At 42.5% G+C, this 18,555-nt stretch overlaps 1 protein-coding gene across 8 annotated transcripts in view; it reads right to left on the reverse strand.

Moving 5' to 3' along the window:
- Positions 1-456: 456 nt before the first annotated feature.
- MFSD11 (major facilitator superfamily domain containing 11) overlaps positions 457-18,555 on the reverse strand; it is a 42,047-nt gene continuing 23,948 nt past the window's right edge. For all 8 annotated transcript variants that reach the window (XM_063706062.1, XM_063706064.1, XM_019026933.4 and 5 more), the window contains 5 exons: positions 11,749-11,814; positions 9,329-9,454; positions 4,020-4,194; positions 2,641-2,776; positions 457-994 (listed from right to left, as the gene is read on the reverse strand). In XM_063706062.1, coding sequence (XP_063562132.1) covers positions 830-994; positions 2,641-2,776; positions 4,020-4,194; positions 9,329-9,454; positions 11,749-11,814 — 668 coding nt within the window. In that variant the 3' untranslated portion in view covers positions 457-829. The remainder of the gene's footprint in view (positions 995-2,640; positions 2,777-4,019; positions 4,195-9,328; positions 9,455-11,748; positions 11,815-18,555) is intronic.

Here is an 18,555-nt window from a genome sequence, read left to right on the forward strand (position 1 = left end):
CCCAGGTTCAAGCGAATTCTCTTACCTCAGCCTCCCTAGTAGCTAGGATTACAGGCATGCACCACCAAACCCAACACATTTTTGTATTTTTAGTAGAGATGAGGTTTCACCATGTTGGCCAGGCTGGTCTCAAACTCCTGACCTCAGGTGATCCACCCACCTCAGCCTCCCAAAGTGTTGGGATTACAGGCATGAGCCACTGCGACCAGCCTATTATTATTTCCAAGACAGGGTCTCACTCTGTTGCCCAGCCTGGAGTGCAGTGGTGTGATCATAGCTCACTGCAGCCTCAATCTCCTGGGCTGAAGTGATCCTTCTGTCTCAGCCTCCCCAGCAGCTGGGAGTATAGGGGTGCACCACCACACCCAGCTTTGCTATTTATTTAAATGTCATTCTCCAACACATATGGGGAATGACATATGCTTCCCATTATTACATAGCAAAACATACTCCATATCCAGAAAAAATATTTATATGACATATGGCCTAGTATTCTAAATCAAGGCAGGATCTTCCAACAAGAGCAGGAGAGAGAAGAAAACATTTACATTCTATAACATGATTATAAGAATTGAGATAGATGAAATGAAAAACAACATCTTTGAACAATTACAGTTGACAGAACAGCTTTCCCTTATTCTACTTGCTTTAAATAACTCATATCTGTAAACTTGAACACCAACTCTGGCTGATTTAACAGTCTTAATCCCTTGATTTTCCATACTGAACATCACCCAATATAAAGTGAAGATCAAAGGCGACTTCTTCTACCAAGCTCTGTGTCCAGCTGTGTTTCTGAGGTCATACGTGTCCCCTCACGGACACCAGATCAGATACTTCGGTAGTCAGAGCCGCGGGCTACAAAGGCGGCAGCTTCCCATTCCACAGTGAAGAAAGAAATTGTTCCAAAAAACCCAAATATCACCATGACCAGGAGTTGCCAGTGAAGGAGAAGGTAGTTGCTGTAGAAAAATGCCACGGCTGCGCAAATAGACTAAGAACAAACAAAACAAATCACAACGGGCACAGCGGGGGCCACACTGAGCCACAGTTAGCCCCTAGCCCCACTCCTATCCTGCCCCAAGGACACCTGGAACTCACAGTGCTTTCTATTCTTTCTGCATCAAGGTATGACTTCCTCAGTCACTGACTCACAAACATGCACCATAAACTCCTGCCACAGTTCCTGGTATTTAAAACAGCATTTTGGCCAGGTGTGGGGGTTCATGCCACCCAACACTTCGGGAGGCCAAGGTGGGAGAAATGCTTGAGCCCAGGAGTTCAAGACCAGCCTGCACAACATAGCAAGACCCCATCTCTACAAAATAAAATAAAATGAAACAAAAATAGCATTTTGTGGAAAACTGGAGTAACAAGAATGTACAGAGTAAGAAATACACTTGTCTGTATTACAAATGAATAGAATTCTGGTATCTAAGGAAGGAAATCTCTAATCAGAGCCATAGAGACCAGAACGTAAAATCTGTTATACAAAAAATCTTACTGCTCATTGCTTCCTAATTCTAGTCATAAATCCTCTTAAAAGATGTCCCCAACTTTCATTTAAAAAACACAATACAAGACAAAAGCAAAAAAAAGGAAAAAAAAAAGAGGAAACAAAAAAATAAAATAAAATAAGAAACACAATATAGCCGGGGCGGTGGCTCATGTTTATAATCCCAGCACTTTGCAGGGCCCAAGCAGGGGGATCACTTGAGGCCAGTAGTTTGTGACCAGCCTGGCCAAAATGGTGAAACCTCATCTCTACTAAAAATATAAAAACTTAGCTGAACATGGTAGCACACTCCTGTAATCCCACCTACTCGGGAGGCAGAGATTGCACTGAGCCAAGATCGTGCCACTGCACTCCAGTCTGGGCTACAGAGTGAGCCTTTTTTTTTTTTTTTTTTTTTTTGAGACGGAGTCTCGCTCTGTGGCCCAGGATGAAGTGCAGTGGCGCGATCTGGGCTCACCGCAAGCTCCGCCTCCCGGGTTCACACCATTCTCCTGCCTCAGCCACCCGAGTAGCTGGGACTACAGGCACGTGCCACCACGCCCGGCTAATTTTTTGTATTTTCAGTAGAGACACGGTTTCACCATGTTAGCCAGGATGGTCTCGATCTTGTGACCTCGTGATCTGCCCACCTTGGCCTCCCAAAGTGCTGGGATTACAAGCGTGAGCTGCGGCAGGCCGACTTTGTCTTTAAAAATAAAATAAAATAAAAAAATAGACCGGGTGCAGTGGCTCACGCATATAATCCCCAGCACTTTGGGAGGCCAAGGCAGGTGCATCACCTGAGGTCAGAAGTTTGAGACCAGCCTAACCAATGTGGTGAAACCCTGCCTCTGCTAAAAAGAAAAAAAAATACAAAAATTAGCCAGGCGTGGTGGTGTGCGCCTGTAATCTCAGCTACTCAGGAGGCTAAGGCAGGAGAATTGCTTGAACCCGGGAGGCGGAGGTTGCAGGGAGTCAAGATTGCACTACTGCACTCCAGCCTGAGTGACAGAGAGAGACTCTATCAAAAAAATAAAAATAAATAAATAAAAATTAAAACCACAATACAAGTAACCAAGGAAAACAAGGCAATACACAAAGGAAAGAGCCCTATGTCAAACACAATCACAATCTGAAGAGGTTACCTGAACAAACTTGAAGATGGCAAATGCTGGGGCGCTGTCTTCAGAATACAGAAAGCCCAAGATACTAAGCAGCTGGGTATTAAAGCAGCTGTCTCCAAGGCCCAACAGAAAACTGCAGAGAATGGCAACTTCTTTGCTGAAGAAAATAAAAATCAATTTAGTATGAGCAATATCTGCTAGAGCCATTTAAAATATACAAGCAACCCACCCACAAAAGTATTGTACCTGCAAATTTTAAACACTATGAAACAAAAATAAAGACAAAGCTGGTGCGGTGGCTCACGCCCGGAATCCCAGCACTTTGGGAGGCTGAGGTGGGTGGATCACTTGAAGACAGGAGTTTGAGACCAGCCTGGCCAACATGGCAAAACCCCAACTCTACTAAAAATATAAAAATTAGCTGGGCATAGTGGCACGTGCCTGTAATCCAAGCTACTCGGGAGGCTGAGACACGAGAATCACTTGAACCCCGGAGGCGGAGGTTGCAGTGAGCGGAGATCACGCCACTTGCGTTCTAGGCTGGCAGACAGAGTGAGACTCTGTCTCAAAATAAATAAATAAATAAATAAATAAATAAATAATAAAACATAAAGACTAGAATTTACAAAGTAAGAATTTGTGCTCAAATGCACACACCTTTACATTCTAACAAACTCTGGTCTCAACCATTTGTGAAGAAAATGCAGGTTGAGTATCCCTTATCAAGACCAGAAGTGTTTCAAATTTTCTTTTCAGATTTTGGAACATCTGCATTACACTGACCAGTTAGGTATTTTTAATCTGAAAATCTGTAAACTGAAATGTTCTAATAACACTTCCCTTTGAGCATCATGTTGACCCTCGAAAAGTTTCAGATTTTCAGATGCAATATACTCAGTTTGTATAGTTTTTTGGGCTGGGCTCCCCTTGGATTTGTGGAGCTGGACATAAATGTCTGCGTTTATAATGAACTTGAGAGTTGAGTGCACTAAACCGATATCCTCAAACGTTATATAAACTGCTCTGGAAGGACTGAATGGCCTCCCCAGTTGCCAGGTTCTCCCTCGCTCCTCTTTGTTCTTCCTCCAGGCCCTAATGTCTGGATATTTCACTGCTCAAGAAGCAGAGATAAAAAATTCAAATCAGATACTTATGTGCTCCCTCAAGGATCAAGAAAAAGATTTAGTGGGGGAAAAGGTTAAAACCAACTATTACAAAAATAACTTAGGATTCTCTAAGGATTCCTATTTAAACTCAGTCTGACTCCATGAACACTTGACAGATGACCTTAGAGAGACACCAGGCTCTCTGAAGAGGATTAACTGCTCCACTTTCAATATCTAGCCATCCGTTACCTCCCACCCGTCCTCAAGCGACTAGAGAAATGACAGCCACTATACCTGGATTTGATGTAAGCACTGCTGTCAGTTCCTTTAACAGGAGCAATCGGGGCATCTCCAGGCATGTTGAGAAATATTAGATAAAAAGCTATGAAGTGCACCAGGATGCCCAACAGCACAACTGGATTTCTACCAAAACGATTGTTCTTGCTCAGCAGGCCGAAGAGGCTTCCACCTATAAGTCAAGATGGCAGAAACGTCACTAATGTTGCCGAAACATCACATACCCAGGCCTGAGTTACCACCAAGGAGCCAAGGAATAAACATTCTCACTTGTTAAATTTCTTCAAAAACCCCAACACCTCAGCACTTGCAGATAATGATAATGATGACCAAGCATCAACTATCAGAACAAAGTAAGGTATCAAAATGACTTGCATTTCTATCCAGGAACATTCTTGTATTTCTTCTCTGTGAATTATTGTACCCCGCAAGCTATCCCCTTTGACCTGTAGCTTAGCTTATAACAGAAATAAAATAAGGACACAACTTGTCATTATGACCACGTTTTTGTTGCAATCATAGCCAAACAAGCCAAGGTATCACACTGAAAGGCAGTCACTATGGATTCTGAGAATTATGTGTGAGCTCCGAAGGGGAGTCGGAGAGGCCTAGGAAGAGTCAGCAGCCAGAACAGCTAGGATGTCTCAAAAGCTGAGAGGAGAATCCTCAACAGTGAGAAGAGGAGAACTCTGTAACTGAAAGGAAGAAGACCTTTATAATTTTTAAGTGATTTCTACCCCAGAAATCGATACCAGCAAACCTATATATCAAAAGTGAAGGATGGCTGGGTGCAGGGTCTCATGCCTGTAATCCCAGCACTTTGGGAGGCCAAGGTGGGAGAATTGCTTGAGGCCAGGAGTTCCAAACCAGCCTCAGCAACATAGCAAGATGCTGTCTTTTTTAAAAAAAGAAAGAAAAAATTGTATATATATTTTTTAAAAAGTGGGCCAGGCACGGTGGCTCACACCTGTCAATCCCAGCCCTTGGGGAGGCCAAGGCAGGCAGATCACCCGAGGTCAGGAGTTCGAGACCAGCCTGGCCAACATGGTGAAACCCTGTCTCTAGTAAAAATACAAAAATTAGCCAGGTGTGGTGGCACATGCCTGTAGTCCCAGCTACTTAAGAGGCGGAGGCAAGAGAATCACTTGAACCCAGGGGGCAGATGTTGCAGTGAACCGAGATCACGTCATTGCACTCCAGCACAGGTGACAGAGTGAGACTCTGTCTCAAAAAAATAAAAAAAAATTTTTTTAAATTTAGAAAGTTGCTGGGCGTGGTGGCTCACGCCTGTAATCCCAGCACTTTGGGAGGTCAAGGTGGGCGGATCACGAGGTCAAGAGATCGAGACCATCCTGACCAACATGGTGAAACCCTGTCTCTACTAAAAATACAAAAATTAGCTGGGCGTGGTGGCGTGCGCCTGTAGTCCCAGCTACTCAGGAGGCTGAAGCAGGAGAATCGCTTGAACCCAGGAGGTGGAGGTTGCAGTGAGCCAAGATTGCGCCACTGCACTCCAGCCTGGCGACTGAGCGAGACTCCGTCTGGAAAACAAAAAAATTTAAAAAGTGAAGGTTAACAGTAAAAACAAAACAAAACAAAAAAACCCTGCCTAGAAAATGGGCAAAAGATATGCACATACACGTCACCAAAGAAGATATGAAGAGGGTAAATACACACATGAAAAGATGCTCAACATCATTACCCATTAAAGACAAAGTAAAACCACAATGAAACATGACTACACATCTATCACAATCGCTAACATCAAAAATAGTGATAACACCAAGTGCTGGCAAGGATTCAGAAAAACGGAATCACTCACACATTGCTGGTACAGCCACTCTGGAAAATATCTGGCAGTTCCTCTCAAGAGTAGGCAGCAGAGGGAGAAAGAACCCAGGCGGAGGCCAGCAGCCCCCATGGACTGAAGAGACGGGGATGTGACTCTAGGGATATCAGGGTGACCAGAGTTCACAGACAACGGTATCAGAAAGGAAAGCTACACAGAAAAACAATTCCAGAGAGCTGCAGACTGTCCCCCTGAGTCTTCAGCTGAGGACTGATCAGTACATAAAGTGAGCAAATTAGCAGAAGTCTGGGAAAGAACCAGCCAAGAGGATTAGTGGTATTAGGGCCCCGCCCTCAGCTGGGTATAGTGTCTGGTCCCACCAGCCACTTAAAAGCTTATGATTCACAGGAACTGGGTGGAGCACACAGAAGGGTCTTCCCTTAGAAGCAGGAAATAATTAGCCCTAGACTGAGTAATGCTCCAGTCCTGCCCAACAAATCTTAAAAGGTATGCTGTTTTCAATTAAATGAACTACATCTAAGAACAAAGCTCAAAAATACTGACAGGAGGGCCAGGTGCAGTGGCTCATGCCTGTAATTCCAGCACTTTGGGAGGCTGAGGTGGGTGAATCAAGAGGTCAGGAGATTGAGACCAGCCTGGCCAACATGGTGAAACCCCATCTCTACTAAAAATACAAAAATTAGCCAGGCGTGGTAGCAGTTGCCTGTAGTCCCAGCTACTTGGGAGACTGAGGCAGAAGAACTGCTTGAACCCCAGTGGCGAAGGTTGCAGTGAGCCAAGATCGAGCCACTGCACCCCAGCCTGGGCAACAGAGCAAGACTCTGTCCTTAAAAAAAAAAAAAAAAAAAGTTACTAAGGTAGAGTGTTAACAATAGATGAATCCTGTTAAAGGATATTCAGATGTTCTTTGTACTATTTTTATTTTTGCAATTTCTTTTTTTGTTTTGGTTTTTTGGTTTTTTTGAGACAGAATCTTGCTCTGTGGCCCAGGCTGGAGTGCAGTGGTGTGATCTGGATTCACTGCAACCTCCCACTTCAGCCTCCCAAGTAGCTGGGACTACAGGCATACGCCACTACACCTGGCTAATTTTTTTGTACTTTTTTTGTAGAGATGGGGTTTTGCCATGTTGCCCAGGCTGGTCTCAAACTCCTGAACTCAAGCGATCTGCCCACCTCAGCTCCCCAAAGTGCTAGAATTATAGGCGTGAGCACTGTGCCTGGCCTATTTTCGCAATTTCTTATCAATTTGAAATTATTTTTTTCAAAAAAGCAGGTTGCCTACAGAAAGTGAGTTTCTCCCAGGTAGTCTACAGGCAGACACTAAACAAGCACTTACCAGAGAAGACTACCCTGCACTGACTCACCATGGCTAAGCTTCGCCCGCCATTTACATACCCATAACTCCCAACATCAATCTCCAGCCCACGAGTCCCTCCTGAGCATCGGCCTGCATTTCCCACTGGACACTTCTCTACTTGGGTGCCTCTCTGGTACTTCGAGGTGTTCAAAATTCCATTCAGCAGATTTCCTCAAACCCCATCTCCTACAGCATTCTCTCTGCCCAGGTTACTCTGATCAACCTGGTCATCATTCTAGACATCTCTCCTCACACCACCACGCAACTGGTTACTAAGTTCTGCTGAAACCATGTTCTCATTATTCATTCAACACATTTAACTCATTTATTGGATGCCCAATATAGACCTTGTCCTGCTCCAGGTGTTGGCAATAAGGCAGGGGCCAAAAAGTAAAAAACAAACAAACCCTCCGAAGTCCACTTTACCCATGGTGCTTACCACTGTCTGACATACAAAGGTTTCTGTTTTTATTGTCTGTATTCTTCCTCAAGAATATAAGCTCTATATGGGCAGGTATTTTTGTCTATTTTGTTGACATGACAGATTACAATAAATCTTTGTTGAAGTTCCTCATATCTAACACAATATTCAATATACTGCAAGTGCTGAACAAATCTTTGTTGAACAAAGAATAACTAGTGGAGCATAATAAAAATATATATTTGGTCTTTGCTGCTAGTTCTTGGCACAGAAATCCTAAAAGGCCTGGAATTTCCTCAGTGATACGAGGGACATTAGTTATTCAGAAAGAGCCACTTTCAACCATACCGAAGTTTACGCTAAGGGGGCAACCCTTGGGGAGAGAGGGGTTGGCCTAGGATAGAGCTTCAGGATGAGGCTGGTTCCCAGAAAGACCAAGCCCTGAGGGCTAGAACTTCCAGGCCCCTTTCACTCCCACTTCAGGGAGGGAAGGCTGGAGATTAAATCAATCACCAATGACCAATGATTGTTTTTTTGTTGCTGTTAGAGACAGGGTCTCCTTATGTTGTCTAAGCTGATCTCGAACTCCTGGGCTCAATTGATCCTCCCACCTCGGCCTCCCAGTGAATGAGCCACTGCACCCGGCCATGTGGCCAATGATTTAATCAAGCATGCCTATGTAACAGGATCTCCATAAATCCCCCTAAACAGGGTTGGAGGAGCTTCTGGAGTGGTGAGCCCAAAATCCATGGAGACAGAGGCTCCTGCACTTCGGGACCCTTTCAGACCCCACCCTTTGCACCTCCTCATCAGGCTGCTCATCTGTATCCTTTATAATAAACTCTAATAGTCAGGAGAGCATTTTCCTGAGTTCTGTGAGTTGCTCTAGCACATTATCAAACATGAAGGGGGAAGAGGGCTGTGGGAACCTCCAAATTTGTACCCAAGTCAGAGAGGTGTGCCTGAGAGGCCTATGGACCCAGACTGTCTGTCTGTAGGACTGAACCCTTAAACCTGTGGAATCTGACACTAACTCTGGAGAGTTAAGTGTTAGAACAGGATTGAGCTGTTGGACACCCAGTTGGTGACAGGGAATCAGAGAACCAGAGTCAGGAATTCCAAGACTTTCTAAATATTTTAAGAGGAAAAGTCGGGAGACATTGTATGTTTTCTTACACAGGGTTTCTATCTGTGAATTATTTTGCAAATGTTTTATAATTTAGTTATATTAGAATAGCAATAATAGGCCAGGCATAGTGGCTCACACCTGTAATCCCAGCACTTTGGGAGGCCGAGGCAGGCGGATCATGAGGTCAGGAGATCGAGACCATCCTGGCTAACACGGTGAAACCCCATCTCTACTTAAAATACAAAAACAAAAATAGCCAGGAGTGGTGGTGGGCGCCTGTAGGCCCAGCTACTCGGGAGGCTGAGGCAGAAGCATGGCATGAACCCAGGAGGCGGAGCTTGCAGTGAGCTGAGATCGCACCACTGCACTCCAACTCTAGCCTCGGTGACAGAGCGAGACTCTGTCTCGAAAAAAAAAAAAGAAAAAGAAAAAGAATAGCAATAATAGAAAAATAAAAACACACATGTTTGGGTAAAAATAAGTAGAAAAAACAGAAATTCAAGGACAAAGGTGAAGCACACTTTAAATTTATATTTTACCTATAATAAACTGATATTTTTAATGTAAATGCTTTTTTTTTAAAACCAACCTAAAATTTCTCCAATGCCGATGAAAATGCCAGAAAGTCCAATAAGGCTTTTCTCTTCTGCTCCAAATTTATTTGTAGCACCAATACAGGTTCCATATACACCAGAGAAGAAAGTTAATTCCAGACCTTTAGTTAAAAAAAAAAAAATCAGATGTAATTTATATATTCACATTTTTGTTTATCTTCCCATCTAGTAGTATCTGACAAAAGAATACTTGCGTAGTAAAACACATAAAACTCACAGAGACTGAAATATTAATCCCCAAGCAGAGCATAATGTGATGTAACTGATGAAATGGAATTAGCTTCATGCTATGGACTAAATGTTTGTGTCCTCCCCAAATTCACATATTGAAACTCAAATTCCCCAAAACATGATGGTATTTGGAGATGGGGCCTTTTGGAGGCAATTAGGCCATGAGGGTGGAGCCCTCGCGATGTGATTAGTGCCCTTATAAATAGAGACAACAAAAAGCTTGCTTCCTGTCTGCTCTCTGCCATGGGAGGACACAGCAAGAAGGCAGCTGTCTACAACCAGGAACAGCCCGCACCACAAGTTGCGCATGGTGGCATCCTGCTCTCAGACTTCCCAGCCTCCAGAACTGTGAGAAATTAAGTGTCTGTTGTTTAAGCCACACAGTCTATGGAAATTTGTTATAGCAGCTAAAATTAAGATACCACAAGACGGCATCTGCCATATATTTCAGATAAAAGTATACAACTCAAATGAACAGATATCCTTATGTTAAAACCTATCACTCTCCATGCAGGCGGAGATGGGCAGAGGTGATAATTAACGTAACTTTGTAACAGTGAAGCCTAACGTGCTCATTAACCTTATTAGTAGCTTTCCAAAGAAACAGGAACATTTTTTTTTTTTTTTTTTTTGAGAGAGAGTCTTGCTCTGTTGCCCAGGCTGGAGTGCAGTGGCGCTATCTCAACTCACTGCAACCTCTGCCTCCCAGGTTCAAGCAATTCTCCTTGCCTCAGCCTCCCAAGTAGCTGGGATTACAGGCGTGCACCACCACACCCGGGTAATTTATGTATTTTTAGTAGAGACGGGGTTTCACCGTTTTGGCCAGGCTGGTCTCGAACTCCTGACCCCAGGTGATCCACCCACCTCGGCCTCCCAAAGTGCTGGGATTACAGACATGAGCCACTGTGCCCAGCCCCTATTCAATTATATTCTTACTGTAACGGAAAGCCAATACATACTATATAATGTGTCTTAAAAGCACCGTAATGTTTTAATTAAACCCCTTTTTCTAGGAAAAGAAAATTCCAAAGATTAAAAAACTAGAGTAAATCAGTAGGGGACCTTGATTCCCTAATGCTACAAAACCTTAACTGTGAATTTTAAAGATGTTTAATGTTTATTCTATTTCACCTAAAAATATGTTGTATCTATGAGGCACATAAAAGGAAAAGATTAACTAGCAAATTACAGCATTTTTTAAAAGAAAACAAATTTCTTTATCATTCTTGACTTAAGGGTACCCCGCCTGTTATCATACCACATTATGACATGCTTCTATTTCATTAGAAATGATTTTTTTTTTTTTTTTTGAGACAGAGGTCTTTACTCCCGTGGCCCAGGCTGGAGTATAGTGGTACCATCTCGGATCATGCAACCTTGACTTACTGAGCTCAGGTGATCCTCCCACCTCGGCCTCCTGAGTGGTTGGGGCTACAGGCATGCACCACCATACTGGGCTAATTTTTTGTATTTTTAGTAGAGATGGGGTTTCGCCATGTTGCCCAGGCTGGTCTTGAACTCCTGGGCTCAAGCAATCCACCCACCTCAGCCTCCCAAAGTGCTGGGATTACAGGCGTGAGCCACTGCACCTGTCCAGAAATGATTTTAATCCATATAAAGTTACAGATTTCTTCATGGTTATTTTCTGTAGCGCTCTGCGTTGCCTAAAACCACTGGTCCCAAAGAGCCATGTGTCCTGGTTTTTCTGAACCTTGTGTGTAATCCTTCCACACTGAATTTGGGCCAACCCTGTGATTTGCCGTCACCAACAGAATCCAGTAGAAGTGATGCTGGGCTAGACTAAAGCCTGAGCTTTAAGAAGGTCTGGTATTCTTTCCTGTTGCCTTTTTTGGAGCCATCAGTCCATTAACTAAGGTGTCTGGCTATCCTGCCGGATCACAAGGTGATCTTATGGAGGGGGTCGTGTAGATGGAGAGCAGCTCTGAGACTACACAAAAAGAGAGATACTCAGCCTTTCATCTGACCACAGTGAAGGCGACACGTGAAGGAAACCAGCCACAAAAGACCCCAAGTGACACCATGAGAAGAACCATTCACTGAGCCCAGTCACTGCACAGAATTGTGAGAAATAATAACATGGCTCGTTTTCAACTCCTTATTGTCATTATGCAGCAAGAGAAAATAAGAACAGTAATTCCATTACCTGTATAAGCAGTTGTAATACTAAGAAGGAGCATCTCCTTGGTGACACATAACTTAAAAGACTTTTCTGTAAACAAAAAAATTTAAGAGTACTTAATTAGATTTGTTAATAAAACAAACATTCTAAAACAACATTCCTTCAACCAAAACACCCCTTGTCAATAATGCCAGTAAACGAACACTTTGGGATAGAACTTTCAGATTAAAATGCTTAAGGCATGAACTAAATTTGCCCTATAAATAAAACGTTTATTTCAAGTGCTTAAATACATTCTACAGATGCATTTCCTCAGCACATTTTCCAGCTCTTATAACAAAAACATGAAAAGGAGGAAAAAAAATAGAATCAAACAAAACAACAAAGTACTTCAAAAGGCATGATTAACCGTTAGGCTCTTGAGAGAGTCAACAATCAGCAAAGCACTGACTTCCCTAAAGAATTACCATGGAGCAGCTTTAAGACTGGACTCAAGATCAGAATCACAGGGTAGCTTTTTGGCCATACAGAAGCTGGGCACCACTTCCCAAGATTCTGACTCTGTAGCTCTGAGGACTGAAACTTGCATTGTGCATATTTGTTTCTAGTCACTTTAATGTTTGTTTTTACACTGTTTATTTAGTTGAAATCTGCAACGGATAATGCATTTCTAAAAACTCCGCATTTAACTGACTTTTTTGGAATCTATTCACATTTCATAATTTAAGGACCACTACTCTAGTACACAAAACTAACAGTGGATCCAGATTTTAATTGTGATTTATCTGCTGGCCATGAAACTTACCTAAGTCACAAACACTGGTCTAAATCTCTCCATATGTAAGAAAGGATACTTTTTTCTCTAATTTCACTGAACTATACTAAGAATAAATATAAGAAGACATTTTGTACCAATCATTTTCAAGTATTTCCAGGAAAAAAATACACAACCAGTGCAAAGTTTAAAACAATACTTTTAACTTAAAAAACTACTAGCAAAGCATGTTCATTTTATTTTATTTATTTATTTAGCTTTCTTTCTTTTTTTTTTTTTTTGAGACAGAGTCTCACTTTGTCACCCAGGCTGGAGTAGAGTGGCGCGATCTTGGCTCACTGCAGCCTCCCCCTCTAGGGTTCAAGCGATTCTCCTGCCTCAGCCTCCTGAGTAGCTGGGATTATAGGCCCACACCACCATGCCTGGCTAATTATTTTGTACTTTTAGTAGAGAAGGGGTTCTGCCATGTTGGCCAGGCTGGTCTCAAACTCCTGACCTCAGGTGATCCACCCACCTCGGCCTCCCAAAGTGCTAGGATCACAGACGCGAGCCATCACTCCTGGCCACATGTTCATTTCAGAAAAATCAGAAGACTTAGCTAACAAAAAGAAATTCTAAAAGATTATCTAATATGATCCTATTATGACGTATGCATGTCATTATATATTTGTACAAACTCATAAAAGGTACCACACCAAGAGTGAATCCTAACATAAACCGTGGTCTTTAGGTGATAACGACATGTCAGTGTAGGCTCATTATAACAAATGTGCTCTGGTGGGGAACATTAATAACAGAGGGAAGTTCCATATATGTGGTATAGGGGCCACATGGGAACTCTACTTTCTGCCCAGTTTTGCTATGAACATAAAATGATCTAAAAAATAAAGTCTATTTAAAAAACCCATCAATCTATTTGCAGAAATAGATTGATCCTAAAATTCATGGCCAGACCTGGTGGCTCATGCCTATAATCCCAACAATTTGGGAGGCTGACTTGGGAGAATCGCTTGAGCCAAGACCAGCTTGGGCAACATGGCGAAATCCTGTCTCTACAAAACACTACAAAAATTAGCCAGGCATGGTTGTGCACGCCTATAGTCCCAGCTACTTGGAAGGCTAAGATGGGAGGATTGCTTGAGCCTGGGAGGTTGAGGCTGCAGTGAGCTCTGATCACGCCACTGTACTCCGCCCTGGGCGGCAGAGCAACACCCTGTCTCAGAAAAAAAAAAAAAAAAGGAAATCCAAGGGACCCACAATAGCCAAAATAATATTGAAAAGTAACAAAGTTGGAGGATTCACACTTTCCAATTTCAAAACATACAGGAATCAACACAGCATGGTACTGGCATAAGAATATATCTATCTATCTAGAGATAAACATTTATATCTACAGTCAATTGATTTTTGACAAGAGTGACAAAAAAACAGACTTTTCAGCAAATGGCGCGACTACAACAGGATATTGACATGCAAAAGAATAAAGCTGGATTCCTATCTCAAACCATATGTAAAAATTAACTGAAAATGAATCACAGACCTAAATGTAAGAGCTAAAACTAAAAAAAACTTTTAGAAGAAAATATAGGAGTAAATTTTCAGGACCTGGGGTGAAGCAAAATCTTAGGACATCAAAAGCACACACAACAGAAGAAAAACTAAACAAATTGACTACATCAAAATTAAAAACTTTATCAAAGCCACAGTAAGACATCCCCTCACACCTGTTGGGATGGCTATTATCAAAAAGACAAAAGGTAACAAGTGTTGGTGAGGATGTGGAGGAAAGACAACCCTTGTACGCTATTGGTGAGGATGTAAATTGCTACAGCGAATATGGAAAACAATATGGAAGGTCTTCAAAAAACTAAAAACATGTTATGATCCAGCAATTCTACCTCTGGGCATATATCCAAAGGAAATGAAAGCAGTATCTCAAAATGATAGCTGCACTTCCATGTTCATTACAGCACTATTATATGTATGTGTGTGTGTGTGTATTAATTATATAGCAAAGACATGGAAACAACTAAGTGTCCTTAAATGGATGAATAAAGAAAATATGGTATATACAATGGTATATTATTCAGCCTTACAAAAGGAAATCCTGCCATTTAGGGCAACGTGGATGAACCTGGAGAGCATTACGCTAAGTGAAATAAGCCAGACACAGAAAGACAAATACTGCATGATCCTACTTATATGGGGAATATTAAAAAGTCAAACTCATAGAAGCAGAGAGTAGCATAGTGGTTGCTGGGGCTGGAGGGTGGGGGAAATAGGGAGATGTTGGTTAAAGAGTAGAAAGTTTTCGTTAGGCAGGATGAGTGAGTGCTGAGGATCTAATGTACAACTTGGTGTTGACAGTTAATAACACTCTATTGTATACTTGAAATTTGGTTGGAAAGTAGATCTTAAATGTTCTCATTACACATGCAAAAAAAAGATAACTATGTGAGGTGATGGATATGTTAACTAGCTTGAGTGTGACCATCATTTCACAATGTATACATATATCAAAACACGTGGCCGAGTGCTAGGGCTCACGCCTGTAATCCCAGCACTTCTGGAGGCAGGCGAATTGCTTGAGGCCCAGAGTTCAAGATTAACTGGGCCAACATGGTAAAATCCCATCTCTATTAAAAATACAAAAAAATTAGCTGGGCATGGTGGTATACCCCTGTAATCCCAGCTACTCGTGAGGCTGAGGCACCAGAATCGCTTGAACCCAGGAGGAGGAGGCTGCAGTGAGCTGAGATCATGCCACTGCACTCCAGCCTGGGTGACAGAGCAAGATTCTGCCTCAAAAAAAAACAAAAACAAAAACATGTTGTACCTCATAAATATATACAATTTTTGTAAGTTATAACTCGATAAAGTTGGGGGAATTTTTTTTTTTAAGTTTTGTGCTTCAAAAGATACTATCAAGAAAATGAAAAGTCAATCTATAGAACGGAAGAAAACATTTGTCTTCCTAGAGCGTTTGCTGAAACAAAATGGGAGAAAATATTTGTAAATCATATATGTAGAACTTTTATCTAGAATGTATAAAGAACTCTTACAACTCATTAATAAAAACAGAATCCAATTTAAAAATGGGCAAAGGATCTAACTAGGGCCGGGCGCGGTGGCTCACGCCTGTAATCCCAGCACTTTGGGAGGCCGAGGCGGGTGGATCACTTGAGATCAAGAATTCAAGACCACCCAGGCCAACATGGTGAAATCCCGTCTCTCCAAAAAATATAACAGTTAGCCGGGAGGGGTAGCATGCACCTGTAATCCCAGCTACTCGGGAGGCTGAGGCAGGAGAATCACTTGAACCTGGGAGGTGGAGGTTGCAGTGAGTCGAGATTGTGCTACTGCACTCCAGCCTGGGTGGCAGAGCAATACTCCACCTCAAAACAAAAAACAAACAAACAAAAAAACCAGAAAATAACTGCAAGCACGTGGAAACACTGGCAAACTCATCCTCTGCTGGTAGAAATGTAAAGTGGTATAACAATCTGGCAGTTCCCCCACAGGCTAAGCAGTCAGATACCACATGACCCAGCAATTCCACCATTCCTAGGTGTGCATCAAAGAGATCTGAAAACACATCCACACAAAAACTTGTACACGAACTTTATGTATTACTCATTGTGGGAGTTCAGTCAGGATGGTGGGGAAAATTATAAGACGCAAACCTTCTTGGAAGGCCTGGGGCGTTTGCATAAGCTCCAGTAATAAACTTAGCTGAAGGCAGCCTTGTCCCCTTAGTTAAATAAATTACAGCAGAAACAAAGGAATGTGGGGAGTTTAAAAAAAAAAAAAAAAAGGAATGTGTGGAGTTTATCTAATTAGCTTGTTTACTCATGTGGTCCTAAGGCTAACCTTTGATTTCCCGCCGGGTGCTTAATTTCTTTCTACTCGGGAAGTCCACGATGTCAATTACCCTCTAGTGGTGTTGACTCAAGCCTTTGTCAATTAATATTTACTGAATAAATGTGAGTCTCACTAGCTGGTCAAGGCCGGTTTTTTTTTTTTTTTTTTTGGAGACAGAGTCTTGCTCAGTCGCCCAGGCTGGAGTGCAGTGGCGCCATCTCGGCTCACTGCAAGCTCCACCTCCTCGGTTCACACCATTCTCCTGCCTCAGCCTGGGACTACAGGCGCCCGCCACTACGCCTGGCTAATTTTTTTGTATTTTTAGTAGAGACGGGGGTTTCACCGTGTTAGCCAGGATGGTCTCCATCTCCAACTGTTTACAGCACTCTGCGTGGAGTCTGTAAGCTGCCCGGATGCTCAGCCAAACTGGCAAAGCAGAATATCTGTGTGTCAGTGTACTTTATTCATCCGTTGTTGGGTCAGGGTCTGCAGGACAGACCCCTGAAACTCATAATACATAAAATATAGGAATGACTCAAATTTCATAATATATTGTGACATGAATGAGCCTTGAAACCATTATGTTAAAAGAAACCAGGCACTAAAGACCACATGTTGTATGATTCTATTTACATAAAATGTCCAGAATAAGCAAATCTATAGACAAAGTAGAGAAATGGTTGCAATAGTAGTGAAAGGGGAGAAAGTTGGGAGTGCCTTAGGGAGGTTGCATTAGGAGGCTGGAATGAGAAGTGACTCTAACGTGCACAGGGAAAATGCTCTAAAATTGAGTAAAGTGATGGTTACGCAACTCTGAATATAATAAATTGTACTGACTTTGCAATGGATTCTTTAGATTGATTAAATGGGTGAATCATATGGTATATGAATTTTTTTTTTTTTTTTTTTTTTTGAGACGGAGTCTAGCTCTGTCGCCCAGGTTGGAGTGCAGTGGCGTGATCTTGGCTCACTGCAAGCTCTGCCTCCTGGGTTCACGCCATTCTCCTGCCTCAGCTTCCCAAGTACTGGGATTACAGGCACCCGCCACCACGCCCGGCTAATTTTTTGTATTTTTAGTAGAGATGGGGTTTCACCATGTAAGCCAGGATGGTCTTGATCTCCTGACCTCATGATCTGCCCGCCTCGGCCTCCCAAAGTGCTGGGATTACAGGCGTGAGCCACTGTGCCCGGCCAGTATATGAATTATATCTCAATTTAAAAAAGCAGAATCTAACACCTTAATGAATCTCCTTCCAGTCTTTTTCTATGCATTTTTTACAAAAACAAATTCTACTATATATTCTCCATTTTATCATTTGTTTTCACGTAATATACAGCAGAATTTTTTGAACATTCACAGAGATAATTTTTATGGCTAGGGTAATCTATTATATAGATGTACTAATGTCTAACAGTTGAATACTTATTTCCAGTATCTCACTACTATAAACATCTTAGTAGCTAGATCTTGCCACAATATTTAATTATTTCCTGAGGATAATCTTATTAGTGAAATTGGTTATTCCACTGGGGCAAAGGTTATAAACATTTTTATCTCTTTTGATACCTAATAACAAATCACTTTTTATAAAGTACTACAAGTATATATCAGCAATGTAGTCTTCCCCAAGACAAGAGCAAGACAAGTCTTGCTCTTGTCACCCAGGCTGGAGCGCAACAGCACGATCTCGGCTCACTGCAATCTCTGTCTCCCAGGTTCAAGCGATTCTCCCGCCTCAGCCTCCTGAGTAGCTGGGATTACAGGCGCTCACCACCATGCGCAGCTAATTTTTGTATTTTTAGTGGAGATGGGGTTTCGCCATGTTGGCGAGGCTGGTCTCGAACTCCTGACCTCATGATCCACCCACCTCGGCCTCTCAAAGTGCTGGGATTACAGGCGTGAGCCACTGCGCCCAGCCAGCAATGTAGTCTTATGCATATAATTACCTGTCCCCCCGCCCACAATATTGAGAATTATGTTTTATCTTTTGAAATCCGATAGAAACTGTTCCTGGCCAGGCACAGTGGCTCACGCCTATAACCCAGCACTTTGGGAGGCGAAGGTGAACAGATCACCTGAGGTCAGGAGTTCAAGACTAGCCTGGCCAACATAACAAAACCCAACTTCTACTAAAAATACAAAAATTAGCCAGGTGTGGTGGCATTCACCTGTAATCCCAGCTACTCAGGAGCCT

Source organism: Gorilla gorilla, chromosome 4 (assembly GCF_029281585.2).
Source record: "Gorilla gorilla gorilla isolate KB3781 chromosome 4, NHGRI_mGorGor1-v2.1_pri, whole genome shotgun sequence".
NCBI lineage: Eukaryota > Metazoa > Chordata > Mammalia > Primates > Hominidae > Gorilla > Gorilla gorilla.